Genomic DNA, 16,530 nt, shown 5'->3' with positions numbered 1-16,530 from the left:
AAGCCAGATGCATGAGTGTGGGTGGAAGACATCTAAAGAGAAAAGTATTACTGAACAGTAATGACACGAGTAGCATTTTGTCCAGACGGCCACAAGAAAGAAAGTCAATCAAGACTTGTAGGCACAAAGAAAGTTTGGATTTATTTAACTGTTTAATGTAAGTTGTTTGTGTTTTCTGCATTCATTTAACCTCAAGGGCTAATTGTTATTTGCTGCAGACTGTTGTGGAATCAATCAATGTAGAGCAGTGACACAAACCACGGAGGCCCAGAAGAGTGCAGTCAAATGATCAGTTTATTAACACACAGGAGAGAAAACATCAGCATATGTCTTCTGCCAAAAATACACAGAGAATGGTTTATATATCATCAGGGTTTGACGCCCCCTCTTGCGTTCTATAACATATTTTTGTATTTCTAAGAACATCATTTGCATCTTGTACAGACAATGAGACAATTTTTAGAGCTAGAGTCAGACACAGAAGTTCCTCTTTCTAACATCTTTTCCCAAATAAGGCGATGATTTCAGGCCATGGAGGTACCTGTGGACTTGTCCTCCTGTTGACCCATCTTCTGTCACCTGTTACTAAGTAAACTCAAATGCCGCAGGTTGCAACAAGAAGCTGAATACATTCAGGCCTTCGCTCAAGCCTGTTCCTAGATTATATGTACTATATGTATTATAAGCGTGTAGCGGCCTTCTATGTTCTAAGTCTTTTACACAATAGATTGTGAAGTCATAGCGCTTCACAAAGCTTGAAACCTTCAATAAACTGAGACTGAACATCAACTCTGAATGAGCACAATCATGCAATGTGTATGAAATACTTCTGGCTGTACCTGTAATAAAAGGTTAACATGGTGGAATTAGCTTTAATAAACATATTTAATACAATATCAAATGCTATAAGAAATAAATGATAAAACTGCAGATTATATGTTAGCAATAAAATTTCTGTACTTCCACACTCCCTCTTTTGACATTATGAAATAAATGTCACCACACTTCGTGTTGTGTCACTCCTCGGCCCACTCCATGGCATCTAAGTTCATCAATGGACACTGGAACACCGGAACGACCGCTCCAGGGTCCACTGCCCTTGCCACTACCTTTACCAACAATCCTCTGGCACAAGGAATGAGACAACAACCACAGGTGACCAGTATCCCTAAAAGTGTGGAGAGTGAAAGCATTGCAGACATGGCCAAACCTTTCCACTGTCCAAACACGGATGCCATCCAGCTCTCCAGCGGGTTTTCGATACCTGAGTGAAAAGTGAAAGCATGTGTAATGGACATAGCTACCATGACATCATCACTGAGGTAGAGCAGAAACGTGCTAGTCCCTGTGAAGTCCATGTATGAAGCCTCAAGCTATATTTACATCACCATCCTGGTATTTTGAACCCACGTGAGGTTGGTAAGGGTGGATCTTATTATAAAAGTGAGAAAACTGCACACTCACTAGATAATACACTGTTATTAACCCTATGCCCATTTTTTGTTAATACTGTCCACAGTTCAAATAAAGTTATTATTTTCAGTCCATTACTAATAATATGTGTCTGAGAATGTCCTGAAGAACATGTTTAGTCCAGAGTGGAAGCTTCAAAGTGTTCAGTGACAGTTCTGTGTATCCAATCATATATTGTATAACAAGGCTCTGTTAACAAACAGCTTGGTTCATTTAATTGTACAAAATGAAAAACAAAAAGACAAAAACCAAGAAGTCATGTTCTACTCCATCACACCATTTGCTGAATCCATGGCAACATTGTACTTCTTGGTTCTTGATAAGTTTATAGCTGTTTACACAAGTGAAGGCTGAGTAAAACCCAAGAGCTTCATCAAAACTGACCAGGTCTATTAGTACAATTAAGTGAAGCCTGGTAGACAGGCAGCTATAGCCATCTGTCTCCACATGTCCACCTATCCTGGATAATCTGACAGAGCCAGTGCGAGCTGACTATGTTTTGAGAGAGAAGGAGGACCCAAATGCAGACACTGAAGGAGACGGAACTGAATTACAAACAAAAAGCGAGCCTTTTATTGTGGCAGAACATGAATACAAAAATAAAGCAAAAGGCAAACAGGGGTAAAACTAAACTGGAAGAACTAAACTATGATACCTGACATGAACATGATTATGAGCAGGAGCATGATGGACGCTACAAGACAAAACAAGACTTGAAATACGAACATGCCCCAAACAGAATCATGAGAAACAGGGTTCATACGCCTTTTTCAGGGTCAAATTTCAGGCTTTTTAAGCACTTTCAAGGTCCCTGTTCAAGCTTTTCCAGGACATGCCCCCCCCCCCAAAAAAAAAAAAAAAAATGCATGTTTCAATTCGCATCACCTCAGTAAGACCATGTGAAAATTAAAACAAATCATCCTAGGTGAACTTAAACACCTTTGTTCACCTTTTGTTAAGTAATAGAAAAACGAACCACACAAAAATACTGCAAAAGGAAACAGTTGCCTTATATACATAGTGTATAAACTCAAAATGCACATTTCACTTAAAAATTAAGATGTGACAATGTGAACAAATCAACTTGTTAGAGATATTCTTCTCCTGTTGATGAAATATTCATATACAAATGCACATATAAATGTGTGTACTGTCTCAGTGGCTGATAGTGCTCCACAGGCCTCGGTGTGAGCTTGAAGACATTCATAATGTTTAAGTAGTTTAATGTGTCGGTGCTGACAATAAACACATTTTGAATGAAAGCCGGGGAACTTTGGTAGCACAGAAACAAGTGGCTATTCTTTGTGACCATATGGATCAGTCATATTACCATTATTTCAAATACTCCAAAAAGCTGGGGTCCAGGATATAATTGGCCGTTTTTGACTACTTTTGATTTGGCCTCTATATTTCACCTTTAAAAACTGTTTATCTTGCCAATCTGTTATTTTCTCATTTTGACATACTGTATCAGCACAATTTATCTAAATTCAGACAAAATTTAAAATACGAGTAGAAAGTGATATTTTTGACTGTAAAAACCACAAGGATGTTTAACGAATCATTTTCATAACTTGAAATGCAAATAGAAATTGTACATTTTTAAAAAATATGCACAAGTTTTGCAAACAACAAAGTTATATGGTACTATTTACCTAAAAATGCAGCCAAGGCTCAGACGTTTTTTATATAACCTAAAAATAGTTTGTGTCCACTATAACACAGATGAGAACAGCACAGGGATAAACCTGCAGGTCTGACAGCAGCTGTGTCACTCAGCGTTTACACTGCAATCTGCCTTTGGTGGCTTTTTTGCAGCAACTGTCACATTCACTAATAGAACTGACACACAAAACAAAACAACGACTACACTACACACTAACTACACAAGACAACACACTAACTTGAGACTCCAAACACGGTAAACCTCACAAATCTCTCACGTATCAAAACTCTCTCTCTCTCTCTTTCACCAGTCACTCCTAAAACGTCCCTCTCTTCCCAAACAACCAAATGCCACATGTTGCCATATCATTTTTTTGATTGGTCGACGTGGTACATTTTTTCACCAGTGACTGTTGTTTTTCACTCACAAGCAAAGCGTGTCTGTTAGCGCTCTCCTTAGAAAACGCTGTTTTTACCGTTTCTTCCCGGAGTAAACGCCACTGTTTTATTAAAAACAAAAAATATCGGTTTTACGTGGCCTATCAACACAATTTAAAAACTGGTATATAGTTTGAAGTCCGCACGTTCGACCCAAGTTGAAATGGAGACTCTGGGTCCGTCGACCCCAGAGGGTTAACCAGAAAGCCTAAGTTGGCTAGTTATGTATCGGGCTAATGTTTAAAGCTTTCACTTGAGTAAATTAACTCATATCACTGCTAAGTAATGTTAGCTAAGTTCACAGCATATTCCATAATAGCGCTGCCATACTGCATCACACTCAGTGCATTTCAATCATTTCTCCAGCGAGTTTACTAGCAAAATAATAATCATAATTTTAAAAAATAGCATGTGTAACGTACACGTAGGGGAAAATTATTTACTAGGACTCACCTATCATGCGACTAGAGAGCGCAAACTCCGCCATTGTTGTTTTCCAACAAACACTCATTAAAACAGCAACCTACAGGTATGTTAGCGCACTCATCCCCGACTGTCCGAGGGAGGGGTGGGGTCACATATTGAAACAGACAGAGGCGCAAGGCAGCCCAGGCGGGGAAATTTTGCCTCTACATTTTGCGACTCATTTTATTTCTCTGTCTGATAAGAAAACTATTCAATCAGATAGCTATTTATTGTGAATGAAATACTGTTACACTTTCAAGCACTTTTAAGCACCACATCTGAAATTCAATCACTTTTCAAACCTTGAAAAGACAACATTAAAATTCAAGGATTTTCAAGGATTTCAAGCACCCGTACGAACCCTGGAGAAAATACTAGAACCTGACGTGACCTGAAGGGAGGCAAAAAGACAACCTGATAACCATCTTCTGCTGCATTCTGGGGTGGGTTCAAGAGAGCCAGCTAAGCGATGTAATCTCCCACTTCACGGAATCACATCAACATCAATTCAATGTCGTCTTGCTATCTGGGACCAAACCTAATTGGCAGGCTCAACTTAATAACAAAAGACAAATCAACAGGCAGTTTAATCTCAAACATTCATCCAATCAGCCACACACAACATACAGCATAACCCTGTTGTCTCATCACATAATAAGTTTCTTCTCATGTAGCCAAATGTTAAAACTTCTTCACACACCAGAAACTCACAATCAGCTCACTCAGCTCATTCAAGACCCCTCATCAGCATTCTGTTTTCTCCTGATGCCACCATCTGTCCTACTAATAATATTCAGTCCACTAGTCTATGTATCACAGCATGCCCCCCCCACACACACACACAGACACGGAACAAGTGTACAGTTTGTCCATGCAGTTGGCTTTTGCCTTTTTTTTACTGTGCCATGTCAAAACAAGCGTTGACCTTTCAAAAATGCAGAGAGAGGATGTGTGTTGTGTCTTATTTTCCTGTGTTCGCTCTGTTCACAAACACATTAACATAGTATAATAGGAAAAAGCAAAAGCAACAAAGCAAAATGTTAATGAATCCCAGAGGTATGCAAGGTAAAGGTTAAAATGTTTTATGTTCTTTTTGGTTTGCTAAAGTCCCCCCCCCCCACACCTCCCCCAACAGTATGTGGTTTCTTTAACAGGATGTTGTCGCCACTTTTGCTACAAAACGGTCAGTGAAACTGCAGCGTGCAGACGCTATGAAGACAGTTTTGCTTCTCCTCTGTAAGTACTGAACAAAAACCCCCTACATTTTGCAGCAATTTCATAATGTTGTAAATCTGCTCAACATTTGGCAATAAACCCTTTTCTGATTCTGATAGTTAAATAACGACTGAGATTCAGCCGTAACTTTTGTGTCAGATATAAGTAACACAAATACATAAACTCAAATGTATAGGAGATTTCAGAAGCACTCACACACTGTGTGGTTTGACTTTCATTTCAGTGTTGAGCACCTGCCGGACGTCAGCCCACAGTCGTGGTAAGGTTCAGCCCTGTGTGTGTGTGTGTGTATGCTAGTGTGAATGTAATGCTAGTAGAAAAAATGTGAGCATTTTATTCACCTATACTTTGGAAACACTAGGTTTATAGATGTGAACTCTTCATAGTAAAGTAATTATGGAGTGAATATGTTAAGAAGTTACTGGAAGCTTTTTTCTTTTTAAAAATCCCAAATCTGCTCTTCTGCTTCTTCCAACGGTCTCTGCTCGTCTACACCCAAAAAATGACTGATACTGAAAGGAAAAACCCTACTGTTCTTCTGTTACTGTAAACTGTAAAATTAAACTAAACTAAAATTGTTACTGTTACTGTTCTTCTGTCTCTCTCAGCTTCTTTGAAGGTCATTCCCAACTGGTCTCAGTTTTTTGAGTACGAGAAAATTACTCTCAGCTGTGACGAGATAACCTCTGGTGAATGGACGGTGTGGAGATACACTGCAGAAGGGTCAGTTTACCTCTGAAATACCAAAATGCACACAGAACAAATCTGACAGGTTAAAGGAAGACCATTTTTAATGTTTCACTCAACTAACAACAAATCCAATATACATTTAATTTCCAGACACTATTATTCGCCCTTTAGGTGTGTTTCCTTATTTCAGATAATGTTAGTCTGGGTTGTGATTATCTGTTCATATATATTAAGAATCCATAAATCCATCCATATAATAAGAAATATAGTTAAATACGGTTATATCACTATTCTTATAGTTGTATTCAAAGTTAAATTATCCTTAGGTGATGTTGCTTCTATTTGCATCTTGAGCTAATTATTGCTGCTTAACAAGTTGAAACTATGAGGACAACCAAATGTTTGATTTTGACATTTTTAGAAACCTAGTCCTTGAGCAGGGAGTCTGTGTAGCACTTATAACTGCAGATAAAATAAAACTGTGGCACTTCCTGCTGATTTTGAACTTTGGGCCTACTACAGATCATACTGTGCATTTAGTATCAGTTACTACAGTGAACTAGTTTGGTAAAAAGAGAGCCATCCTCATGACAAAAAACAAGAACAAAAACACAGCATCTGACTTAAGACTTAATCTTTTTTACCACTTCACCCTGTTTGGAGAAGTATAGTGATAAAAGCATTAGTAGAGATTTAACTCATCTGTCTGGTTCCTCTACATAACATGGTAGCCAAAGCCTCTCTTTCATGGCTTTTTTGGAGTTAGATTAACTAATGTCTGTGAAGGTTCTCAGTCATCCAGGTCATCGTAGTCAAAGGAGTTAACTAATGTTAACTCATGTTAATGTTAATGTTAACTCATGTTAACTCATGTTAACCCTTCTTTGCCTTAAACTGTTTTCTGAAATTTGGAATACAAATGATTTAAATTAAAATTTTGGCAGAGGAACAGACTCTGGTATATTTTTTTGCTCAAGTACATTTGATATGCAAACTGGAATAGCCAGCCAGGGATGGAACCACCAACCTAATTAGCTCTACCTGGTCTACCTTCAGCCACCGTGGAAAGCTCCACCTTTTTAATACTTGGGTTTTAAAGGTCAGACTGGTTACTGGTTACAAACTGTTACAAATGTAACCATGAAAGTTGGTACTGTGTTATTCTTGGGCTGTCAGTCAATGCTGTCAACCTTCACGTATGGCTCATTTACCCTTTTGTTTCAGTATCTTTATTTTTCAGTGAGTAGGGCTACTGTTTCACAGCAGTCGTATCACTTTCAGTGACAATTTATCTGATGAGTGAAAGCAAAGAAAAAGCAGAAGAAAAGAAACAAATCAGCAAGAAAAATGAAGAACAAATTCGAAAGGTCTTGTGACAAACTACTGAAAAACTGATATTTAGTAAGTTGGAATAAGAGCAACAGAAGCACTTTGTGAGTGATAAGGACACCAGGAGATATCTGGAAAATGCTATTATATCATGTCCTCGTTTGAGAATGTTTGCATAATTTAGAAACTGTTCAGTGTAACATGGAGAGTTAAATCCAGTCCATTACAGAAATAAATTGTTACTTAATTCGTTAATCATTTTAGGAACTGAAATAAATAAATTTCACGCGTGTAACTGATTAAAATGTATAACGTGTCCTCAGATTGAAACTGTCTGACTGCACCTCGGGTTGGGGTACTGAGTCTTTCTCTACCTGTGAAATGAAGACAGTCAAGTGTTCTAATTCAGGTGTTTGCTGGTGCCAGTCCACACACGGTCACAGCAGTAATGCCATCAACATCGCTGTCAGTGGTAAGCTTCATCAAACTGCATGTCAGCATGACTGTAGGCGAAGCCACATGAATACTCCATCCTTCTGCTTCCTGTTTTAGGACAATACACATACTCAAACCAGGCCTGTTGTGAAATTCAATGTGACTCATATATGCGTGATTTAGATTTCCTCTCTTCATTGAACCTTTGCAACATGCACAAATAAATCAGTACAACTGTAACACTGTTACTATACACGGCAGTGTTTTATAAAATGTGACTGTTTAATTTACCATTAGACAGTTAAAGCTCAAAAAAACATATTCCCATCTAAGTGGGATCAAAACAGGGAGACACTATACACGCTAAAAAATAATAATACAATAAATAAAAAGCATATGTAACAGTGGAGAGTGTTATACATAAGCTTATAAAGTGCAGTTAGGCTATATAAAACAGTCTGGCTATACCTCTTGTTGCTCTCCAGTTGTATTTAGGAGAGGCTGAGCAACACAAGCGTCTTCCTTTTTCTGTTTTCCTAACAAAACATGAACATGGAAACACCACAAAGGAGAAAGAAAAAAAGAACTAATAACATACAGTGCATGGGTTGTCCCTATTACTTTTGTTTCTTTGCACTGGACCAGTTGCTCAAACAGACAAGCATTTTGACATTTTCAGACGACAGGGCAGCTCGCTTCTTCTGAACAACATGGCCAGAAAGTGAAAATAACCTCTCACATGGTATGGATGTGGCAGGTGTTGCCAAGTACTTGTGTTTAAGGTACCATCTCAGTGTGTGCCCCTTCATGCTTGAGCCACCATTTCTGGGGACAGTCCTCTGCGTCAATAGTTGGCTCTGGCCTAGATCGCTCCACACACTTCCCAGTGCAGTCCTCCTCTTCATCAGATGAACACTGTGATGCAAGCGTGAGTGCTGATCTTTTCTTAGATGGTTCATATGTTGCTGGTTGTTCAGGCTGTGCAGGCCTCTGCCTCTGCCTCTCCCTCAGCAATGCACTGATCAAGCGCCACACCTCAGCCCTGTCAGGTCTGCTAAGATCCTTAAACCTAGGATCCAGTGCTGCCGCAACCCTGAGCCACATGGTGTTAGTTTTTTCCTTGTGCTTCTCCATTTTTGCTTTGAAGGTCTCCTTGAACTTAACCATGTAAGCTGGGTCATCCTCAGAGACCTCCATCACTCGCGACAGGTGACACAAAGCTGGCAGCACCACTGAGCAGGAAACAAACTTCTCCCCTCCCAAAAGTTCAGATATATACCTGCAGTTTTAGAGAAACACACTTCATTAAGAATTTGTTACATTCACTTGTATAAGGTTAAAAAGGCCTTTGACCTTTCTGCATTTTGCCAATGTAAGGTTAAATTGACTGTTCTGTGTGATGGCTCGATGAAGGCTGTGTGCGACGCAAGGCATGTGCTCAAATGGCAGCTGCCTGGCCGCCATGTTGTGTGCACTGTCAGTGGTCAGCGTGCTGACTTTATGTTTTTCCCCACTGTCTAGCTACCTGCTTAAAGTACACGGCGCACGTGTCAGCGAAGTGCCTCTCCTCCGTCTTCATAACAGTCAAAGCATGCGAGTGAAGTTCCCACTGTGGTGAAAAAATAATGTGCTGTTATTCCAGGGTAGCTATGATCACTCAGAGAAGTCCAATAGTCTCCAGTGAGCGCAACCGTGTTGGTCTGCCCCAAAGCCTCCTCGACTTTGGTTTTCTCATCTTCATACAAGTTGTGTATCTTGGTTACAGTGGTGGCTCTCAAAGGCAATTCATACGTGCAGTCGTAGGACGCTATGCAAATTATTTCAAGTAGCCCCTCATCCTCCACAATGATAATTGGCCTCCAAGCTGTAGCCACCCATTTTGGGTGTTGAAAATTTGTTGGTTGTAGAATTGTCCAGATGTCTCCTTTGAAAGCTATCCAGCGTGGTCTGCCTTTGGCGAGAGGGAGGAGGACTCTCTGTGTTAGCTATGTGCTTGGTTAGCAAGTGGTATTTGAGACAGGATGTACTACGGTGATAACTCAGTTCACATCGGCAGTAATTTCCAATTCAATTTACTTTGTTTTTGTCAAGAAAACCATCTGGCATTGCATGGCAAAATTGAACTTGCTGTTCAAAAGACCTTTTCCTTTATCTATTTCTGCTCACATCTACAACTGCTGCGTCGCTTCCTGATTTCTGAAAAAAGGGGGCGGGCCAAAGATCACAGGCCGTTAATTCTGTGTCAAAAAAAAAATAAAATAAAGGTGTTTAAATGTTTTTGCATTTATGCATTATTATCGCATCAACATTGACATTTGTGTGTTCCCCTCTTGCCCCTGCGGGCGATCTATCCTTCAAGCTCAGGTCCTCTACCAGAGGCCTGGGAGCTTGAGGGTCCTGTGTTGTGTTATGGCGTTCCATGTATGCCCTGCCTGCTAGCATCTTGCACCCTGCTGTAATGTGCTGGATTGTCTCAGGGGCATCATAGGAATATATAAATGTATTATATACTCAAAGCAAAAGCCCAGGAGGAGGAGTGGCAGCAATCTTTCACTCCAGCTAATTAATGAATTAAGACCCAAATTTTTAATTCATTTTTTTGAAAGCCAGACTTTGTTTTTAAACAACCACAGATATGTTGAGCCATGTAAACCACTCTCTGTCTGAGGCCTTATGATCACTTGCTGGTGGAGTCACCATCTCCAGTTATGAAGCCATCTGTCAAATGTCTCTCTATGGGACCCAGGTAACGATCTTCAAGGGTCTGAGGTCTTAATTTTTGACTTATCTGACTGTTTTGTTTCCCTCCATGCGCCTTATAATCCGGTGTGCCTAATGGTCCAAAAAATACGGTAACCTATTTTCTTGGAGACATTCAGAGACAGTTGATTTTCTTACCACCATTGTTCTAGGTCAGTCACTGCTTCCCTGTAGGCTGTCTCATCACCTGAAGTCAAGCGACAACATTTTTTGCCTTTCTGTTGGTTTAGAGAACCCAGTCATCCTGCAGATTCCTGCTGCCCCTGTGGTGGAGGGAGAGAACATCACTCTGCTCTGTAGAACAAAGAATCCCTCCAACAAATCAGCTGATTTCTTTAAAGATGGTATCTTCATCAAAAATGAAAATACATGTCGCATGACCATCTACCAAGCATCAAAGGCTCATCAAGGTTCCTACAAATGCAGCATTGGTGGTCGTGATTCACCATCCAGCTGGCTGCTGATACAAGGTAAAGAACGAAGAATCAAGTCAACCGTAGATCTAAACATTTTAGAGGTATCTAACAGATGGAAAAACAAAACAACACAATTGGTGGTTTGTACAAACTCTTATTATAATCTCGAGCTACCAGAAACCTCCTTACATTTTAAAATCAAGCGACTGAATAAGTGCAGCTGAAGCCTCAGTTACTCAGGACTGGAGAACATCTGATAACCTTTAGCCTTGCTTTCCCCGCCTCCTAGAGCCCACATTTTTAGTGTACTGGAACTTATCTTTATCACTTTGTTAATGTTTATAATGTTTTAACCTTCAGCATTGTGTGTGGACTTCACTAGTGCCTACTATGCCTGGTGTATTATTGGTTAGTTATGTCACCCGCCTGTTAGTATATTTTATTTGTATTTTGTATTTTGTGCTTTATATTTGTATTTATTGTATTTCTATTGCTCTTAACTCATTCTGTGAAGCACTTTGGCATACCTGTGGTTTTTTAAATGTGCTATATAAATAAAATTGTATTGTATTGTATAACCATCAGTCACTAGGGAAAAATATGCTGGGTGAGGTCACTCACTCAAAAAACCTGTGATCACTTTGGCTGCTGGAGTATTATTTGTGTGCTTTTCATTTCAGATTAGTTTAGTTTTTGTCCAAGAAAAAAAAGTGAAAAGCAATCAAAGGATCATCTTAAGGTTGTGCAGTTTTTTACTATCTTGAATGCAGCTGAACAAATTTTTAAACACACTGATGTAAAGTCTGCTTCTGTCCCCAGATGATGCTGACCCCCCAACTCTCACACCGTCCCCCAACACAGCTCAGCTGTTTGAGTATAAGAACCTGAACCTGAACTGTGGTGTTCAAGGATGGACAGTAAAGAGGTTCACAACATTTGCTGAAGACCTGTCCAGTTGTCAAGCATGGGGGCAAGTCGTTTCCCATGGCTGCGTCCTCCATACGACCAAGCAGCCTGACAGCGCGGTTTATTGGTGCGAGTCTCCTACACAGCAGCGGAGCAACTCAGTCAACATCACTGTTCATGGTATGTTCAGTAAAAAAACCCTTTAGAAACAGAAACCCTTCAAATTTTCTAAGAATGAGGGACGACTAAAAGTAAACATAATTGTCCCAACACTTGTATGAAAGTTCTTATAAAAGAACCAAGAGACAGATGCAGATACAATTGAAGGGTGCATGTGTGTGGGAGGGGGGCATGAAACCTTGAGAAACTAACCTTTTTCTGAACCAGCTGAAAGGAGGTTGGCCATCACTGTGAATGTCATGTAACCATTGTGTGGCAGGCAGGAAGTGTAACCCAAAGCAGTACTCGCAGCTTTTATTAGCTGTTTTCTACTGAGGAAGAAAAACCACTGACTGTCAGGATTATAGGACCCAAACGCAGGACTCTGTACGATGAATACAGCACTTTTATTTACAGTGCAGCAAATAATCATGACCCGATAAATCCCCATGCGTGATCCCGATGAGTGTGCGTCCCCGATTCCCATGCTGTGTCATCTCCCAGTGTCCGTGGTCCTAGTTTCTGCTCCCTGTGTGTCTATGTGCAACGTGCTTGCTTCGTCCTCTCATTTACGCAAATCTCCTGGAAAATCACAGAGGAAGCCATGAGTAACTTCTACACTCGCAGCAACCTCAAACTTTCTAGCGTACGGTTTTGCTGGGAAACTGATGGGAAATTTCACAAAGATCCAGCGTCGACGGGAGCTCTGTTAAGAAGCTCCCGAGATGAGGTTAATCAGCTGCAGGTGTGTGTGATTACGCCAGGTAGGGGAAAGGCTTTGTTTTCCAGGAAAACCAGGACAAACACACACACACAGGTAACGAGGGAAAGGGAAGCAGGTGGGATGACGGCTGACACTTGCACGGTCTGACCTTAGATCATACTTCTGTTGGGATTTACACTCCTGGGAAAGTTTTCAACTCTCTTGAATGTTGTTTACTTGTGAGTGATCTTCCTTACTGAAGAATGATGGACTTTATCTCCGAGCAGGTCAAGATACTCCGGTAATCCTGCAGAGTCCCGTCCTCCCCATGATGAAGGGAGATAATGTTACTCTGCTCTGTGAAACAAAGAACACTCAGTCCATCCTCCCAGCAACTTTCTACAAAGATAACTTTATTGTTGGTACTGAGCCTAGAGGTCACATGATCATCTATAATGTCACCAAGTCTCATGAAGGCATCTACAAGTGTAACATGAGTGTGGGAGAGTCTCCATCCAGCTGGCTGTTCATTATAGGTAAAACAGGATGACTGAAAGCTTTGAAAGTCCAAAGAATCAAGTGACTGTCATCTTTTTTTTATTGATTTTCTTTATTTACTGAACCAGCTGTGCTTGTTTGTTTCTAGATCCTGATGCACCCGCCTCACATTCAGATTCAGACAAAAACCTGTCTTCTCTGGGAATGCTGCGCCACATCTTGGTGTACTTTCCATATATAATCTCTACATTCCTCATGGTCTCTATATATCGTGGGTCTACAGGTAACATTATTATGTTCAAATATCACTCATCCATCCATTTAGTTAACCCTCTGGGGTCGCCGGACGCGCTGGCGCGTCAAAATCACATGACCAATTTAAGACGACACAGCTACAAGATGCAGTAAGTCAGAGTCTCCATTTCAACTTGGGTCGAAAGTGCAGACTTCAAACTATATACCAGTTTTTGAATTGTGTCGATGGGCCACGTAAAACCAGAGTTATGATAAAACATACACTCAATGTTTTTTTCTGAACAAAACAGTGGTGTTTACAGCAGGAAGGACGGTAAAAACTGCGTTTTCTACAGACATCGCTAGCAAACACTCTCCCTTTGCGAGTGAAAAAAGAAAAAACACCCCTTCCCTATTGGTGTTAGAGTTTACCATGTCAGCCAATCAAAAAAAATGATATGGCAACATGTGACACTTGGTTGTTTAGGGAGAAGGGGAAGTTTTTAGGAGTGACACCCGCAACGGAAAGCGGGCGAGCGAAAGACAGAGAGAGAGAGCGCGAGTTTTCATATGTGAGACATTAGTGACGTATAGCGTGTTTGGAGGCTATAGTTAGTGTGTTGTGTAGTTATTGTTTTGTACTGTGTGTCAGTTATACTGCTGAATTTCACATTTTCTCCAAAAAAAGCCGTCAAAGGCAGATTCCAGTGTAAACGCTGTTCCCACATGGAAAACTGGACCGATGCACCTCCTGCTGTCAGACCTGCAGGGTTTAGGCCTGTGGTGTCTTATACTGAACACAAACTACATTTTTTGGACTGGCACAAATAATTTGTGTGCCTTCTTATTTGATGCAGCACACCTGATTGTTCTGTAAATAGATTTAAATGGTTATATAAAAAACGCCTGAGGCCTTGGCTGCATTTTTAGGTCAATAGTACCAAATAACTTTGTTGTTTGCAAAACTTGTGCATAGTTTTTAGAAATGTACAATTTCTATTTGCATTTCAAGTTATGAAAATGATTCGTTAAACATGTTTGTGGGTTTTACAGTAAAAAATATAACTTTTTTTTTTTGAACTTTTTGTCTGAATTTAGATCAACTGTGCTATCATCTATGTTTTGTCCTTTGTCCGTCTGCTGCCCAGCTGTGCTCCCAGGTGTTTCCACTCATTCCTAATCTCCTCCAGTGTATTTATAGTCTGTGTCTGCTGCTGTTCTTTGTCGCGTCCTCCCTCATAATGTGTGTAGTCTCTGTCTAGTTGGTTTTATTTGCCATTACAAATAAAGGCTATGATTTATAGTCATCCTCTGTCTCCAGAAGTAGTGCATTCTGGATCCACTGGCTAGCAAACTGTGGTTTGTGACCAAGGTTGGATTCTTCTGCCTGATTTCTGGTGGTCTAGAAGTAGACAGTCTCCATAGGGATGAGGTTTTGGGGGGATGACAGGAATAGAGAATAGAGAAGCTGCAGAGAGGCAGATAACACTGCAAGGAAAACAAGAAGTGTGCATACATGAAGGGCCATTAGGTTCAAAATGAGAATTGAATCTAAAAGAATTTATTTTGACGTGTTCTCTTTGTTAAACAATCAGTGAAATGTGGGCTTAAATGTTTTACAAGTCAGTTTTTGATCATTTGCATTGTTTCACACAATTAATGCCCATTATACACTTAACAGGAAGAAACTCACATCAAAGAACAATGTCTTGTTAGGGTTCAAATATTGAGGAGGGATACAGGAGGGATTCAAAATCACAACACTGGTCCAGGAGGGTTAGGTCAAACGATGATTTTAATGAACACACGTGTGGGGATATGAACACTGCAAAACATCAGCTGTACATCTCCGCCCAATAATACACAAGGAGTTGTTTTTATAGCATCAGGGTATTATTATGACGCCCCCTCATGCGTCAAACAGATACATCACATGCATAAGTTTCAAAACCACAAATGTTCTGTTGACACAGTTTGAAAAGAACATTTTATTCGCCTCCAAGCCAGGTGCTTCCTGTAGCTTATCTCGCTCTTGCTTCTCCAAAACCTCAGAGGCATGCTCTGCAACAGAACTGTCAATTCTGCAGGCACTCTGTTTCACCTCTCACCTCACCTACTAAAACTCACAACCAGACAGAGACCACTCTCATATGTGTAACAATCTACTAAAACTATATATATGTAATATATTAAATAAATGTTTTAATTAAATGCCACCACTCAAAGCTTAATAAAACGAATATAAATGAATAAAAGATAATAATGAATAACCTGGTTATTCAAATAGCCTCATCCAGACAGCTCCTCAAAATAACCACCAAAAAATGCACACTTTACAGAGGAAACAAAGACATTTTAGAACACTTCTGTACTTTTAGTACACTTCCTGACTTATTCTGAGTCATCTGTTACCAAGCAAACTCAAACACAGCAGGTTGCTGAATACACTCAGGCCTTTGCTCAGCTGCTATTTTTACTGTAAGATTAACCTTCTAAGCTCCATGTCACTTACACTCTGCTTAGTTTCACTTTCTGCAAAAGCATGCAATTTCCTGTCAAGACTTTTGGCACAGACTGTACTCAGAGTTGGGCCTTTCTTATATAACCCAATATAATCAGCATATAAGCATTTAAGATTATAAATTTAAACTCAACAGTTTAAAGTGGTTATAACTGCACCTGTAATAAAGGTTAATGTGATTATGATAACACCTGTAATACAAATTATAACATAATGCATAATAATAAATACTTTGATGAAATGATGAATAATGCAATGATAAAGATGATGGTTATGAACAGTAGCAGTAAAATAATTTCTTTAATCCTACAGTCTCCACCCACTGAGGAAGATGAACACCATCTGTATGATGATGCTATGGCTGAGCATAGTTTCTAATAAAATCTTTGTCATGTTGTTTCCTAAACATTTTGCACTTTTCAGAACGAAATACTTGTTTCATGTAAATGCTTTTCTGGTTTACATTTTGTTTTCAATGTTTTTTTTTTTATAAATAAAGATTAAAAGCTATTTTTACAGCTGACTGGTATTCTGTAAAAGCATTTTCCTGACAGCAGGAATTATCAGTGTTAGAGATAAACTTTTATTTTTATTTGTTTGAT

At 39.7% G+C, this 16,530-nt stretch overlaps 1 protein-coding gene and 2 pseudogenes across 1 annotated transcript; 1 reads left to right on the top strand and 2 right to left on the bottom strand.

Moving 5' to 3' along the window:
* The first annotated feature begins 1,035 nt into the window (after positions 1 to 1,035).
* LOC146389721 (high affinity immunoglobulin gamma Fc receptor I-like) lies at positions 1,036 to 16,348 on the top strand. Its single transcript, XM_084919575.1, has 8 exons — positions 1,036 to 1,183; positions 5,501 to 5,536; positions 5,886 to 6,000; positions 7,620 to 7,766; positions 10,714 to 10,961; positions 11,727 to 11,993; positions 12,963 to 13,211; positions 13,322 to 16,348. Exons 1-8 carry the CDS (start codon positions 1,036 to 1,038, stop codon positions 13,579 to 13,581), a joined length of 1,470 nt encoding a protein of 489 aa, XP_084775701.1. The 3' UTR covers positions 13,582 to 16,348.
* LOC146389723 (uncharacterized) lies at positions 8,349 to 9,012 on the bottom strand (annotated as a pseudogene).
* Positions 9,037 to 10,431, bottom strand: LOC146389722 (uncharacterized; annotated as a pseudogene).
* Positions 16,349 to 16,530: the final 182 nt, after the last annotated feature.

Source organism: Perissodus microlepis, chromosome 3, assembly GCF_051167445.1.
Source record: "Perissodus microlepis isolate ML-2025 ecotype Zambia chromosome 3, ASM5116744v1, whole genome shotgun sequence".
In the NCBI taxonomy this organism is placed as follows: domain Eukaryota; kingdom Metazoa; phylum Chordata; class Actinopteri; order Cichliformes; family Cichlidae; genus Perissodus; species Perissodus microlepis.
Note: the sequence above shows the minus strand (reverse complement) of the source record. Positions and strands in the feature narration are given on the sequence as shown.

Excerpts from the sequence above, each read along its gene's own strand:
- LOC146389721 (XM_084919575.1), top strand. The coding sequence starts at position 1,036 with ATGGCATCTAAGTTCATCAATGGACACTGGAACACCGGAACGACCGCT. Across the intron at positions 6,001-7,619 it reads TGGAGATACACTGCAGAAGG|ATTGAAACTGTCTGACTGCA; the intron begins GTCAGTTTACCT and ends ACGTGTCCTCAG. Across the intron at positions 7,767-10,713 it reads GCCATCAACATCGCTGTCAG|TGGTTTAGAGAACCCAGTCA; the intron begins TGGTAAGCTTCA and ends TTGCCTTTCTGT.